Here is a 14,722-nt window from a genome sequence, read left to right as displayed (position 1 = left end):
TTTTCTTCTGATCGTTCTTGGCTGCCTTTTTTAAAACTATAGTTGGGTTGATATTGTATCTGCTTGTGTATCCTCCACTGTGGGAATTTTACGTCCGCGTCTCTAACACGTGACACACGACGTGGCAGGAGCCATTCAAGCTGTTCTGCCTTTTTTTTCTGTTAACAAGGTGTTTGTCTCATTTGAGCGGTCAGTGTCCTTCTGATACACAGGTGTGAAAAGTGCTCTGCTTGAGTCTGATAAAAATCCCAGTGTCTGGCTTTATATTCTTTAATCACCTTGTCCCTAAAGTCTTTTTTTTTTTCAAGGTTTTCCAGAAAATAAATTTTGACATACCAGAAACTGGTAAATTTATGTTGTGTATACAGTTGACCCTTGAACAGCTCAGGGGTTGGGGGTGCCAACCCCCCCCCCCCATGCAGTCAAAAATCCCCATATAACTTCTGATTCCCCCAAATCTTAACTACTAATCGCGTACTGTACTGTTGACTGGAAGCCTTTACTGATAATGATAACATAAACAGTTGATTAACACCTAGGTTGTATGTGTTATATGCTACGTTCTTACAATAAAATAAGCTAGGAGAAAGAAAATGTTTCCAAAATCATAATGACGAGAACATACATACATTTATAGTACTGTACTGCATTTATCGAAAGAAATCCACACGTAAGTGGACTCGTGAAGTTCAAACCCATGTTATTCAAGGGTCAACTGTACATTGTGTTAATCAGTTTTATGAACTCTGTTTTTGTTTTTATTTTTCCGCTCCCTATGAACTGTGTTTTTAAAATACCACTTGGAAATCCTCTGTTGATATCGAATGACATCTGTTTTCTAATTGAGTAAAATTTTGTTTTACAGTGCAGAAACAATGTCTATTCTTCAGGACGCTCCTGCCTGCTGTCTGCCTCTTTTTAAATTTACAGATATCTATGAAAAAAAGTAAGTTAGGTTTATTATTAATTTTTTCATTGATCTGGTCAGTACTGATTGGCAGCTTCCAGAATTCCTATATTAATTGGTGATTGGCATAAATCTCTTGAGGAAAAGCTGTTGAGGACTATTTCCAGCCTGGTGGAGGAAATGACGTAAAGACAATGGTATCCAGGTTCACGTTTCTATTTTAACATACATTTTAAAAACATCTTTCGTTTTTAATAAATTTAGACCTCAGTCCCTAAAGCTGTATGTTTTTCCCATTGACTGATTCGTCTTGTTCATCACTGAATGAACATTTTCGAGCACCTTCTAGGCTGTAAGCTCTAGGACAACAAAGACTGGATCTGACTTATGACCATCTCTTCAGGACCCAGGGCTTAGTAGATGCTTAGGAAGTATGGGTGGTATGGAAGTCTAGGGGCACCCGGCTGGCTCAGTTGGTGGAGCGTGTGACTCTTGATCTCAGGGTTGTGAGTTCAAGCCCCACGTTGGGTGTAGAGATCACTTTTAAAAACAACATCTTTTTTTAAAATTTATTTATTTAAATTGAAGTTAGTGAACATACAGTGTAGTCTTGGTTTTAGGAGCATAACCCAGTGATCTAGCACTTACATAGAACACCCGGTGCTCATCCCAGCAAGTGCCCTCCTTAATGCCCATCACCCGTTTAGCCCATACTCCCCAAAATAAAATCTTTAAAAAGTCTGAGCCTCTGTGGAGAGTGCAGAGCTGGGAAGACACGATCCTTGTCCTTGAGCTTATGCCTGGAAGGGAAGAGGAAATACTCGTAAATCATCACATAGAACAAAGAAAACTATCCCCAAGTGAATGAGGAGGAGAAAATGCTATAAGGATGGAAAAAACAAAGAGCTGGACTGTTACTCTGAAGCCTCGGAGCCCTGAGTAGTGGCGGAACTACGGGCCATGTGGTGGCAGTGCAAGCTGAGATGGAATGAACAGGGCACAGAAGGACACAAAGAAGGGACAGTGCTGTCCCAGTCCTGGGTCCAAGCAGATGCTGTTGGAACACCGAAGTTTCAGTTGTCAGTGAAATAGGACATTGTGACTAGTTTTATGTAGCAGGCAAGGTGGAGAGGAGAGGCGGTTTGATTCTGAGTTGTTTTGTCCTGGCTGACTGAGAGGATGCTAGTATGGTTAAACCGGAAATAGAAAATAAAGAAAGCCTGTCCAGAAGGTGCAGTGAGGTTTTGACCTTGGTTTGGACATTGGAGATAATGAAGATGTGACCGTTACTTTCCTAAAGGGGATCAGGAGAGGCAGGGGAGCAGGGAGGGAGTGAGGGGAAGCCAAGAGAAGGGCAGAACTGGATGGAATACCACCTGGGACGGGAAGCAGGAGAGAACCAGGAGGTGAGGGTGTTACCAGGACATGCGGGGATGGCTGGCGTCATTGAGGGAGCTGAGAATGTGGCATGGGGTTTTGGGGGGAGGGGAGGAGGAAGCCGCTGGTGACTTGAGAGCCATCCCTCCCGAGTCCTGTGGATAAAATCCTGGAGGGAAAAGGATATGAACTCAAATCTATCTGCCTTCCAAGCCTGTGCCTTTAAGCTCCCAAGTATGAAAGGTACACACACGGTGGGGGGATGATTGAGGAGTCCAGTCTCAGGAAGTGTGGGTCTCAAGGTTCAGGAATAGGTGAGGTGAGGGAGTAGCTGGAAAGGAGCCTACCTCTTCTGAGGTAGCAGAGCAGAGATGGGGAGGGGTGGTACAGAGGGATTTCCAGCTTGGGGAGTGGAGTCAAAAGAGGTCATGTCAGATAGCTTTCCATCTGAGACAGTGAGGTGAGGTCATATGCAGCAACTGCAGGGGTTCGAGGGTTAGGTAGCAAATGACGTAATGACTGATGGGCAGTCAGCCAGAGGTGACTCAAAGGAAGTGCCAAGTGTTACTGGCTTGGGAGTGAAAGAATTTAGAATAGAATTAATCCCATCTTCCTTTTGAAGAGGTGGAGGAACCTTTCTTAGCAATAGCCCTTTACTTAATCAGTACAGGCATTTCTGTGTAATCAGAGAAGAACATTCCAAGTCAACTTCTGTCCCCTTATCCCTGCTTTTAGATTTGGACACAAGTTGAACGTGTCGGATTTATATAAGCTAACAGACACGGTGGCAATCCGCGAACAAGGAAACGGAAGACTGGTGTGTCTGTTGCCCAGCAGTCAGGCCCGGCAGAGCCCCTTGGGGTCTTCGCAGTCACATGATGGCTCCTCGACAAATTGCAGCCCAATTATATTTGAAGAGTTAGAATATCACGAGCCTGTCTGCAGACAGCATTGCCCTGATAAGGACTTCAGGTAGAACCTCGTTTCCTTCTAGAAATAATACTTGTGTATAAGGTCCTTGAATGTCTGTTACAGTTACCTTGAAGACCTTTTAGACCACTGAGAAACGTCAGCTAACTGTTTTGTTCTCTTTTCTGTAGTGAACACGAATTTGATCCAGACTCCTATAAGATTCCTTTTGTGATCCTCTCTTTGAAGACATTTGCGCCCCAGGTTCATAGTCTTCTGCAGACACATGAGGGCACCGTGCCTTTATTAAGGTGAACATGTCAAAGCCATTAAGATATGAGGCCTTAGTTCTCCTCTTTCTAGAAAGTCTGCCCTCTGCCCACACCTCTTCCCAAGCAAGTATTATAGAATGCTTCATCCTAACATTTTTAGCACCTTGCAATCAAAGTAGATCTGAAATAGGATCCATTCACTCAATACTTGAACAAGAAAATTTGTGCAGACTTTTAGAAACATAAGCAATGAATAGGAAAGCTTGTTCTCCACAAAGACGAGATTATTGTAAGTGCTGTACTACAAGTGCACACACGTGCTAGAGGAGGGTACACAGCCTTCAGCCCCGGGCTGCAAAATTTGAGAGAGAAAAGCCACTAATGCGTTGAAGCAGGTAAATCACTGACTGAGCGCCCAGTTGCCTTATTTTTAACACCCTCTGCTGGGAAAATTATCTAGGAATTTCTGGTCTCATCAGACTGCATCGAAGAGGTCAGTGCCACAGTGATTGTCTCCCCTGCCTCAGATCTTAATTCTAATGTTCAAACCCAGATCCTGGGGATTTAAACAGAAATTACTTATTTGTGGATATATTAAAATAGAGATTTCTGTTTAGCAGGTGCTTTGCTTTTCCATTATTGTAATTACCCTTCTTTTTCCTCACGTCAGCTTTCCAGATTGTTATGCTGCAGAGTTCGGTGAACTAGAAATAGTGCAGGAAAATCAAGGGGGTGTTCCCTTAGAACACCTCATCACCTGTGTTCCAGGTGTAAACATCGCCACTGCACAGAATGGCGTCAAAGTGGTCAAATGGATTCACAACAAGCCCCCACCTCCAAACACAGGTAGGAGGCAGGTATTGTATGTTTCTGAGCCACCACCTGCTAGGAGAGGAGGCTGTTGGCTTTTATCTTCCACAGCAGCCCTGTTTGCCAAGCACAAAGCACTGTGGATGTCTCCTTTGATCCTTTTTTTTTTAATGTTTGTTTATTTTGAGGGAGAGAGAGGCGCATGCCCATGCACTCGAGTGAGGGAGGGGCAGAGCTAGAGGGAGAGAGAATCCCAAGCAGGCTCCATGCTGTCAGCTCAGAGCCTGATGAGCCCAAGAACCGTGAGATGGTGAGCTGAGCCCAAATCAAAGAGTCGGATGCTTACCCAACAGCCACCCAGGCGGCCCTCCTTTGATCTTTTAAAAACTACTCTCTAAAGTGCTGAAGGTTTGGCAGAACAAGACTTTAAAGACTTTTGGGGAGTACCAGCGTAAGCTATATAAAAAATATAAAATCCATGTTTCACAATGACGAATCTCTTTAGCCCTACCTAATTTTGTGAGACTTTTTGGCTTGTCAGTTGGCTAGCCTTTTAAAAATAGTTTCAAGTAGTTGAAGGAAATCTCTCTAAATGCAGATTTACCTGTGAAATTCATTGTGGTCAACATTTCTGACTTTGATAAATCTGAAAACAGATTTAGCTGTTAGTATAAAAGACCAGGAAATGTGAACCTAGATTTGAGTGGGTTGCTGAGTTCTGGGCATCCCTGAGTCGCAGGTGTCTAATCCCATGACCTGTGAACAGCACTGCAAATCGTTGCCGCTATAGGCACATTTCCTTCTCTTTGACCCTAAATACTTCCTCCCTTTCTCTCCCCCTATAGGAAGAAGGGTGAGGATAACCAGGGAAGGAGAAAGACTGGTAGCAACGCTGCTTGCCACCTTCTCCTGCCTTTCCCCTCAGCCCTGGCCCATGCAGGCTCCCGGGCCTGTGCTGTTTCTCCTTCCTCCTGTGTCGTTAGCCTGCCAGTGTCTTAGAAAGGTTTTTGTCTGCTTATACTTTTATAATGAAAACTTTTTCTCAATTACATGGGCGTTCAAGAAAAATTTCTTTCTTACTCTTATATCAGCTAGTTTTACATTGCTGCTTTCCATGATTTTCTGGGTAATGTTTTCAGCTTCCACATGGGTTAGCTTGGCTCTTCTGGGCTACCTGCTTGCTGACCATCTATAACTTTGTTTCTGTGGGAAAGTATGCTCCGCAGGACCAAGATGCAAATGAGTCGTTGAAATACAACGAGTTTATAAGGTGGAAACTTGCTGTGGAATTTCACTTCTGCTTTAAGTTAACACTATGCTGAACTATGCTTTGACTACTGGACTTCGAGAAATAGTGGGAAAACATCTGCCAGCCCATAAAGAAGTTGGGCTGGCCCATTGATTATTATATAGAACCTGAATATAGATGCTGAGAAGTAAAGAGGCCCTTTGGTCTCATCTGCGTCGTCATGGGTGAGCTCAGGCGAGCGAGTGCAAGGTTAGTTACCTTTGTTTCAGAGGTAAGATCCCACTTTATATCTTAGGAATGCTCTCTTTTTCTCCCCCTGTCTAGATCCTTGGCTTCTGCGTTCTAAAAGTCCTGTGGGTAACCCCCAGCTGATCCAGTTTAGCAGGGAAGTGATTGACCTGCTAAAGAGCCAGCCGTCCTGTGTCATCCCAATTAGTAATTTCATCCCGTCCTACCACCATCATTTTGCAAAGCAGTGCCGGGTATCAGACTATGGATATTCCAAGCTGATAGAATTACTGGAAGCTGTGCCTCATGTGTTGCAGGTAAGGAAAGTTCAGGAATTATTATCATTTTAAAGACGAGAATGTTCCTCTGTGGTTTTGGCTACCTCAGCCGAAGAAATGGGTTAGCTGGTAACCTCATCCAAGATGGCTTCTTGGTTTTTGCAGAAAGCTGTGAGTTTCAACTTAAAGAATGAACTCCTTAGAGCACTGTCAAGTGTTTTTCTTCTAATCTGTGTAGACTGACCTCCCTTCTCCTAACCCAGAGCTCTCCAAGGTTGTTCACTCTTACAGAGGAGCTGCCGAGAACACGGGCTTACCTCTCTTAAATGAGTGAAAGACGAGCTCCTGGGCTGGAGCCTCATGTTGGTTCCTAAGGAATCTTTCTTTACCTGTTAACCTAGACTGTTATATAGCTTCCCACCTGTAAAACAGCTTCCCACTTGTAAAATGGCTTGGAATACCTTAGCTGTCTTTTGTAGACAAAATTAGTTGCTTTTTGTGTCTGTATTCACAACTATTTGAGGAGGGGTATGAAGGGCAAACAAAAAGGGGGTGGGGGGTCCTAGGCACTTGAGCAGATGTTCATTTTGAACATCTACATTCTGTTGATCTACATGTGTTTGAAAATGCAGATATCACACATAAAGGGGCTTATTGTCTGAGAGCGGTAACAGGAGAGAGAAAATGCCATCAACCAGAAAGTCAGTATGTGCCAAGGTCTTACGAGTATAAATAATCAAAGTGTTTGATTTACAGATCCTCGGAATGGGCTCCAAAAGGTTGTTGACCCTTACCCACAGGGCCCAGGTGAAGCGCTTTACTCAGGATTTACTAAAACTTCTCAAATCCCAAGCCAGCAAACAGGTCATTGTGAGGGAGTTCTCACAGGCTTACCATTGGTGAGTTGATGAGAAGGGGGGGAAAAATGAAAGCAAATATTTTAAGACACTTTTTCTTCCCACAAATCTAAAATAATTGCCTAACGTTTTCTATTTAACATTCTTCTGGAAAACTTACAAGGTTTATTTAGCAAGTGATATGTCTCATTCTTTACCCATTTCCATGGTTAAATTCTAGGTGTTTCTCAAAAGACTGGGATGTCACTGAATATGGTGTTTGTGAATTGATTGATATCGTATCAGAGATTCCAGACACAACCATCTGCTTGTCCCAACAAGATAGTGAAATGGTGATTTGTATCCCCAAAAGAGGTATGTTGACCTTAATGTGCTGGAAGACAGTTGCATATCTCAGTGGTTATCTTAACATGGTCTCACATATCCTTTTCCCTGCCCCCATGGTTCCTGCAGATTCCATGGAAGGAGCAGTGTGAAAACTACTATGTGCTGTGCAGTGGATCCTAGGTTCTTCAGAGCAGGGAAGCCACTCACCAATAAGAAAAGCTGGTTTTTTAGAATTTAGAATTTAGAATTTTCCCTCTAGGGGGAAGAGGGGCACAACCAGCACTTTGCCAAAATGCCTTCTTCAGCCTGTCTATGGCTGTTGACACCATAATTATCCATCTGAGAGTCGGTTACCATGGCTCTTGCTTGACTCTTATCTTTAACTGAGCTACCTTACCGTGCACTCTGGAGAAGTAAAGAAGGCTCAAGCAAATGTTTTGCTTTATCTTTCATATTTTGGCCACTCTGGTTGAGGTCTGGGAGCTAGGGTAGGTGACATTACATCTATCTACTGTCCTCTTCTCCCACTGTTAGTAATCGGTGATTCTTTTTTTTTTTTAAATTTTTTTTTCAACGTTTTTTATTTATTTTTGGGACAGAGAGAGACAGAGCATGAACGGGGGAGGGGCAGAGAGAGAGGGAGACACAGAATCGGAAACAGGCTCCAGGCTCCGAGCCGTCAGCCCAGAGCCTGACGCGGGGCTCGAACTCACGGACCGCGAGATCGTGACCTGGCTGAAGTCGGACGCTTAACCGACTGCGCCACCCAGGCGCCCCAGTAATCGGTGATTCTTAACCTGTGTTCCTGCAGAACACTGATATTCATGAAATTATGGCACTCCAGAGCTTTTGGAGTGAGTAATGTCAGTCTTCTGATTCTCATTTAAAAATCAATAGAGGGGCACCGGGCTGGCTCATTTGGAAGAGCATGTGACTCTTCATCTGGGGTTATGAGTTCAAGTGCCACATTGGGTGTAGAGGTTACTTAAAAATTTTTTTTTTAATCTTTTTATTTTTTATTTTTTTAGAGCTTGTGAGCAGGGCAGAGGGGCTGGGTGGGGGGGGGGGAGAGAGAGAGAGAGAGAGAGAGAGAAAGAAAGAAAGAAAGAAAGAGACTCTTAAGCACGTTCTGTGCTTAGTGTGGAGGTTCAGATCCCACAACCCTGGGAACCTGAGCTGAAATCAGGAGTCGGGTGCTCAACTGACTGAGCCACCCAGGTACCCCTAAAAAAAAAACTTTTAAAAAATTTCTTTTTGTTTTTTAAACGTTTATTTATTTTTGAGAGAAAGAGACACAAGCAGAGGACAAGCAGAGGAGGGGCAAGGAGAGAGGGAGACAGAATCCGTGAAGCAGACTCCAGGCTCTGAGTTGTCAGCACAGAGCCCAACGCAGAACTCGACCTCACAAACCGTGGGATCATAACCTGAGCTGAAGTTGGGCGATTAATTGAGCCACCCAAGCGCCCTAAAAAATTTCAAAAAAAATTACATACATAAAAATTAATTGAAATAAAAAGTGAAATGTAAGCTTTTATTGCCCTGTGTTTTTGTTAAACTTTTGTTGCCTGATACTCTTTCTGCTAACAATTTTAACTGAAGGTCAGAAGAATAAACAGAAAGCATGTGGCTATTCAGAAGTGCGAGTTTAAAGAAATAATTTCTAGGTTATTTTTACAAGTACAGAGACCTGTCATGTACGTGCTCGTACGTGTCAGGCTCCTATATATGGGATAGGGGTGGGGGACAGGGAGCTAGAAAAAGTATGTCCAGCTTGCAAGGTGAAATTACATGGGTATGTATGTATATTTCACTGTGTACCATAATAGTTTCCTGGCCTCCTGGTATTGTGTCCTTGAATGAGTTTGAAAACCATTCTGCAGAGAGAGCCTATGAATGTGTTTGTCTTAGGCTGTGTGCATTTGGAAGGCAAAGATGATCCCTCTTGTAATCTGTACGTAGGACTAACTATACCACTAATGTTCAACACAAATCAATGGAAGACTGTGATGACCGATCAATTTTCTTTTTTTTTTTTAAAGAGCGTACCCAGGATGAAATAGAAAGGACAAAGCAGTTCTCCAAGGATGTTGTTGATTTGCTGCGGCACCAACCCCATTTCCGGATGCCCTTTAACAAATTTATCCCCTCCTACCATCACCACTTTGGCCGGCAGTGTAAACTTGCATACTATGGGTTTACTAAACTACTTGAACTTTTTGAAGCCATACCTGATATTTTACAAGTGAGTAGAGATTCCAATGATATTTTTCTAAACAATATATGGGAGAATTTTTTTTTTTCTCTCAGGCCTCTTTTCCTGGGAAGTAAGTAGTTAGGAAATAGGAAAACTTGAAATATTTTGATCAGAGAAGCTGTGTTTTTGGCTCATTAGTATTTTAAGGTAAGTGTGGGGTTTTTTTTCCCCTTCAATGAAGAAAGGAACCATCTTCAAATTTATTTTAGAGCAATTATTGTCAAAAGATGAAATAGTTTGATTCTTTTTAATAGTTTGATTTCTTGAATGTTTTTCCATTAGTGCCGTATTTTTCAAATCTCTTAGGTTGGTGCTGGGGATGAGTATGTGAGGTGATATGAATGCTTAGCTGTTAAGCCATTGCTAAGTTAAACCAGATTTTTGTTGTTAATTTTATTAGCATTTGTGTTTTTTAAAATTTATTTATTTATCTTTGAGAGAGAGCGATACCAAAGTGTGAGCAGGGGAAGGGCAGAGAGAGAGGAAGGGACAGAATCTGAAGCAGGCTCCAGGCTCTGAGCTGTCAGCATAGAGCCCGATGCAGGGCTCAAACTCACAAACCAAGAGATTATGACCTGAGCTGAAGTCAGACGCTTAACCGACTGAGCCACCCAGGCACCTAAAGTGCTTTTAAAATTCTTCTTGGGGCGCCTGGGTGGCTCATTCAGTTAAGCGTCTGACTTCAGCTCAGGTCATGATCTCACAGTCTGAGTTTGAGGCCTACATCAGGTTCTGTGCTGACAGCTTAGAGCCTGGAGACTGCGCCGGTTTCTGTTCTCCCTCTCTGCCTACCCCTCCCCTGCTCATGCTCTGTCTCTCTTGCTCTCAAAAATAAACAAACATAAAAAAATTTTTAAAAAAATTCCTCTTGTGTGTGGTAAAATACACATTACTTTGTTAACCCTTTTTAAGTGTGCAGTTAAGTGGTGGTAAATGTATCACATGCTGTGCCACCAATTTCCAGAACTTTTTCATCTTGCAGAACTGAAGCTCTATATCCATTAAAGAACACCAAAGTGCTTTTCAGTTACTAACCGAATACACTTCCATGCCACTTAATTCTATGAACAGTCATAACTTGTTCAATCTCGCCTTCTTCCTGCTGTGTGTTTTCCAAGGTATTGGAATGTGGAGAAGAAAAAATCCTCACTTTGACAGAGGTAGAACGATTCAAAGCTCTTGCTGCCCAGTTTGTCAAACTCCTTCGGTCCCAAAAAGATAACTGCCTTATGATGACGGATCTGCTTACGGAATACGCTAAAACTTTTGGTTACACGTTTCGTCTCCAAGACTACGATGTCAGTTCAGTTTCAGCTTTAACACAGAAGCTCTGCCATGTTGTGAAGGTTAGCAGATTTTTATTTTCACGACAATGTGGCGTCATCTTCGCTGGGGTGTTTTCCTGTGCTTTAGCGTTTCTTTGTTCACACCTTGCAGCAGTTTGTGTTTCACAGTAAGTGCTTTGTTTGCTATTAATACCTTATTAGGTAATAGGAGATGACCCTAATAGGGGCTCTGGTTTGGCAGCTAAGGTTTTTGGTCTTGCTTCTGTGTGTTTATTCAGGGCCTTGTCAAAGGAATGACTCTGAACTGATGAAGTGTCTTTTATTTGAGGATGTTTTTTCCTCAGGTATATTCTTCTAAATGGATCATCGTTTCTGAAGTTTTGGGGAGGCTGTAATCCCAGATCTCTTTCCCCACAGATTCTGACTCACTGGAGTAGATTTAGGAGCAGGCTAGGCTCACAACAGCCCTTGTTGCTGGTAACACGGGATTGGAGAGGGTAACTTCCTCTTCCTTCCTGCCCTGGACTAAACTGACCCTCCCTGTCCTAGACTGAGCAGCTGGGTGGTTTCAGGCTGCCTCCAGCCTGGGGCGAAGAAAACTCACTAAGAGGAGGCAGAGTGGAAGTGCCACCAAGGGGAGCAGCCCTGGCTACAGACCTGGAAGGGATGCATTCACGTCCTGTCCAGTTGAGGGGAGAACCTTCACAGGACCCAGAGTAGGGAGGACGCTAGGAGTGTGGCACTCCCAATCCAAGGAGGAGAAACGGCCAGCACTGTCACCTGCTGGGACGAGTGAGGCAGGGACTAATGTGACCTTCGGGCCTGGCTACATGGAGGAACTTGGTGTTGCTGGCCGGGCGGGGTCGCCACCAGTGAGTGGGGACCAGAGGCACACTGAGCAGGTCGAGGCATGAGGAGGAGTAGGAGGCAAGAAAATGGTGACAGGTAATACAGCCTTTCGGCTTGTCTCCTTGTGAAGGAGCAGCGGGAGTGCACAGTGGCGCCAAGGCCACGGGACCGAGTGAGCCCATGAGCTTTCTGTGGCTGCTTTGCTCCCAGGTGGAGAGACCCGAGCATGGTTGAGAGCCGCCAGGAAGGATGTGCTCGAGGGAGAGAAGAGAAATACACAGACAAGAGGTGGTGGGGTGGGGTTTCCGAGGAGGCAGGCATAGGAATCGGCATTCAGCAGACGGCAGGGCACAGCCCTGATATTAGTGCTTTGACCAGAGGGAGGGAGTAGCGGGCGGATGTAGACACAGGGAAGTTTGCTGTTCTCTCTGGAAAGAGGAGGGGGGTACCCACCACGAGCTATTTTTCTGTGAAGTGAAGGTGAGAGCAACTGCATAGAGAGAGGACGAAAGACACAGGATTCGAGATTGAGGCCCCTCATGGTACGGTGCGGTGTGGGGAGCCCGCCAGGACATGAGGCAGGGGCGCAGGGAGTAGGGGAGCCCCGCAGGAGGGATGCGGTGCCCATAGCGCTACCCTGGGTTTGCTGCCGGCTCGGAAAGCAGACCGTCGGGCTCGAGGTGGGAGTTTGCCAAATGGTGCAAAGAAAAGGCACCAAAGGGGCAAAGTTGTTTACAGAGCATGACAAGAGTGGTAATGAATTCATGGCCTATCAGCGCCAAGGTGGACATGAGAGGAAAGTGAAGAAGGCAGAGGGTTTTAATTGGGAGGAGGTGCGAGTCCGTGCAGGTGAAGCTGGAGAAGGGGAGGAAGAGCCGATCATTCGAACCTCTTTTCTGTCTCCCACCCCAGCATCTGCCGCAGGCCTCCTTTGGCACGCAGGGTGCACGGGAGGTTTGCATGAGCTACCTCGGCAGCGGGCGGTAGATGGCGAGATCCCACGTGCGACCTGGGAATGGGTGTCCACGGTGGAAGTCAGGGGATATCCCCGGAGATGAGGAAGTTGAGGAACTGAAAGGCCACAGGACGGGAGGGGCCCCCTGGATACTCAGTCACCCAGCATAAAGGCATGGAGTGCTTCAGTGGGTAGCAGGACTCAGCCATGACCAGAGACTCTGATAAGCAAGGGCGAGTGAGTGGGAAGTTTGGGCGTAAGCAGTCAAGATGGGGGAGGATTGGAGAGGCTCCGGTGCACTGCCCTGGCTGCTGCTGCATCTCCGGGAAGCTTCTGGGGAATGCTGAGAAGCGGACCCCTCCACCCCGCCCCCCCCGAGATTCTGATGCAATTAGGCCCAGTGTGCTCTGAGCATTGGCATCTTTTATAAGCTCCCTAGAGGATTCGTTGCGTAGCATGGGTTCAGAATCAAGAGATGTATCTAAGTAGCCTCGAAAGAACAGGTTTTTATTTTTACTCCTTGAAAGGCTGCAGTAGTAGCAGTGGTCTAGGCATTGAACAAGATGACTCAGACTCCCCTAGACCTGACTCTGTTGATAGGGGAAATCTGTCGCCATGGTAACTGGTGTGGGGGTCTGCCCTCCACCCTCCTGCCTGGGCTCTGGGTGAGCGTCCGAACCAGGGTCACAGTGGGATGGTGACAGTTCCTCAGGTGCTGCTCTGCCTGTGAGAGCCCAAAGCACGCAAGCCTGTGGTGACCCAGCCCACGCCGAGGCACTGAGACCTGTGGTGTTGGCTGGAAAACCAGAGGGGAAAACACGTAACAGTAAACCTTGCCTTGCGTGCCAACACCTCAGCGGTGCACGTGCCTGTGGGTCTCAGTTACCAAACATCTGTTTCTTCACGTGCTCTTTGGTCCCCGAATGATAACCTCTGTCTTTTTCAGGAGCTTCCCCTTCCAGCGTGTTTCATCACTCAGACCTGTTATCTCCTTGAGAACCAGAAAGAATCGAGGGGTAGACATGTAGTCAGGAAAATACCCACTTACTGGCTAGTGATGATGGACTAGAAGAAAATGTGGGTGTCCTTAAGTGGGCCTTCCATCCCTGCCCCAGTCTAGCTCCTGGGACACAGTCCAAACCCCTCCCTTGCCTCCTTCCTGAGCGCAGCAACCTTCAGTTCAGGGGCTCGGGGAGTGGAAGGAGTGCCCTGAAAGAGGGCTGGTGTTGATGGAAGTTTCTGATTGTGGACCAGCAGAAAGGGAGAGAACAGCTCCTGCCCCGGTGTCCCCTGAAATGTTGGTCTGGTGTCCCATAGCAGCTGGAAAAGAAGAAGTTAGAAAATCTCCCTCTGTTGGTCTCACTAGCCCAAGGACAGTAGCTGAGTGAGTGTGGCATGGCACCCCTCTCTCTAGCTGGGAAAACACGTAGACTCTTGTCCTCCCAGGTTGCTGACATGGCGTCAGGCAAACAGATTCAGCTGATCAACCGCAAGTCCCTGCGTGCTCTCACTGCCCAGCTGCTGGTGTTGCTGATGTCTTGGGAAGGAGCCGCCCACCTGTCTGTCGATGAGCTCAAGAGGCGTTATGAAACTACCCACAGTGCTCCCCTCAACCCCTGTGAATATGGATTCATGACCTTGACCGAACTTCTGAAGAGTCTGCCCTACTTAGTGGAGGTATGAATATTGACAGTTCTGTGGAGCCGTCTTATGAGAACCGCTGAACCATGTGTTTCTGGATCACTTGATGGTCTGGCTTAGAGGATGTAGAGCTGGAAGGGACCAGTCGGTCATTTCGTAGTTGAACAAACTGAGGCGTAGCAGGGGTGTGGTTTGGACACACAGGGGTTTGGGCACCTTGCCCAAACGAGTAGCAAGCTAAGAGGGAAGCCTGGGCCTCCTGAGTCTCAGGCTGGGGTGCTTTGTTATATACTGGCTGCAGTTTGCTACTGTTAGGTATGTCTGAATTAGATGGATTTTGTGGGGGCTCCGGGCGACTCATCATTCAGGCACAGGTCAGAAAGGAAGGCTGGTCACCCAGGTTGCCTTTTAAGAATAGCACTTAAGGTTAGAAAAATCATAAGACAATACTACAGAAATAGATAAAGCCCCCTCCACCCCACAAAATTATCAAAATTGACCCTAGATGTTAAAAATTCGACCA

The 14,722-nt window shown here is 45.7% G+C and overlaps 1 protein-coding gene across 1 annotated transcript; it reads left to right on the top strand.

The window, feature by feature from the left end:
- Positions 1-57: 57 nt before the first annotated feature.
- On the top strand, positions 58-14,716 carry LOC125917608 (meiosis regulator and mRNA stability factor 1). The gene is made up of 10 exons (XM_049623760.1): positions 58-946; positions 3,020-3,256; positions 3,385-3,504; positions 4,136-4,311; positions 5,849-6,069; positions 6,787-6,929; positions 7,108-7,241; positions 9,254-9,456; positions 10,587-10,814; positions 14,005-14,716. Exons 1-10 carry the CDS (start codon positions 876-878, stop codon positions 14,239-14,241), a joined length of 1,770 nt encoding a protein of 589 aa, XP_049479717.1. The 5' UTR covers positions 58-875; the 3' UTR covers positions 14,242-14,716.
- The last annotated feature ends 6 nt before the right edge of the window (positions 14,717-14,722 follow it).

This window comes from Panthera uncia, unplaced genomic scaffold (assembly GCF_023721935.1).
Source record: "Panthera uncia isolate 11264 unplaced genomic scaffold, Puncia_PCG_1.0 HiC_scaffold_2081, whole genome shotgun sequence".
Taxonomy (NCBI): Eukaryota; Metazoa; Chordata; class Mammalia; order Carnivora; family Felidae; genus Panthera; species Panthera uncia.
The sequence above is the reverse complement of the archived record's forward strand: the minus strand, read 5'-3'. Positions and strand labels throughout refer to the sequence as shown.

Coding starts and splice junctions, on each gene's coding strand:
- LOC125917608 (XM_049623760.1), top strand. CDS start 876: ATGTCTATTCTTCAGGACGCTCCTGCCTGCTGTCTGCCTCTTTTTAAA. Junction 6,070..6,786: donor CTGTGCCTCATGTGTTGCAG/GTAAGGAAAGTT, acceptor TTTGATTTACAG/ATCCTCGGAATGGGCTCCAA. Junction 6,930..7,107: donor TTCTCACAGGCTTACCATTG/GTGAGTTGATGA, acceptor GTTAAATTCTAG/GTGTTTCTCAAAAGACTGGG.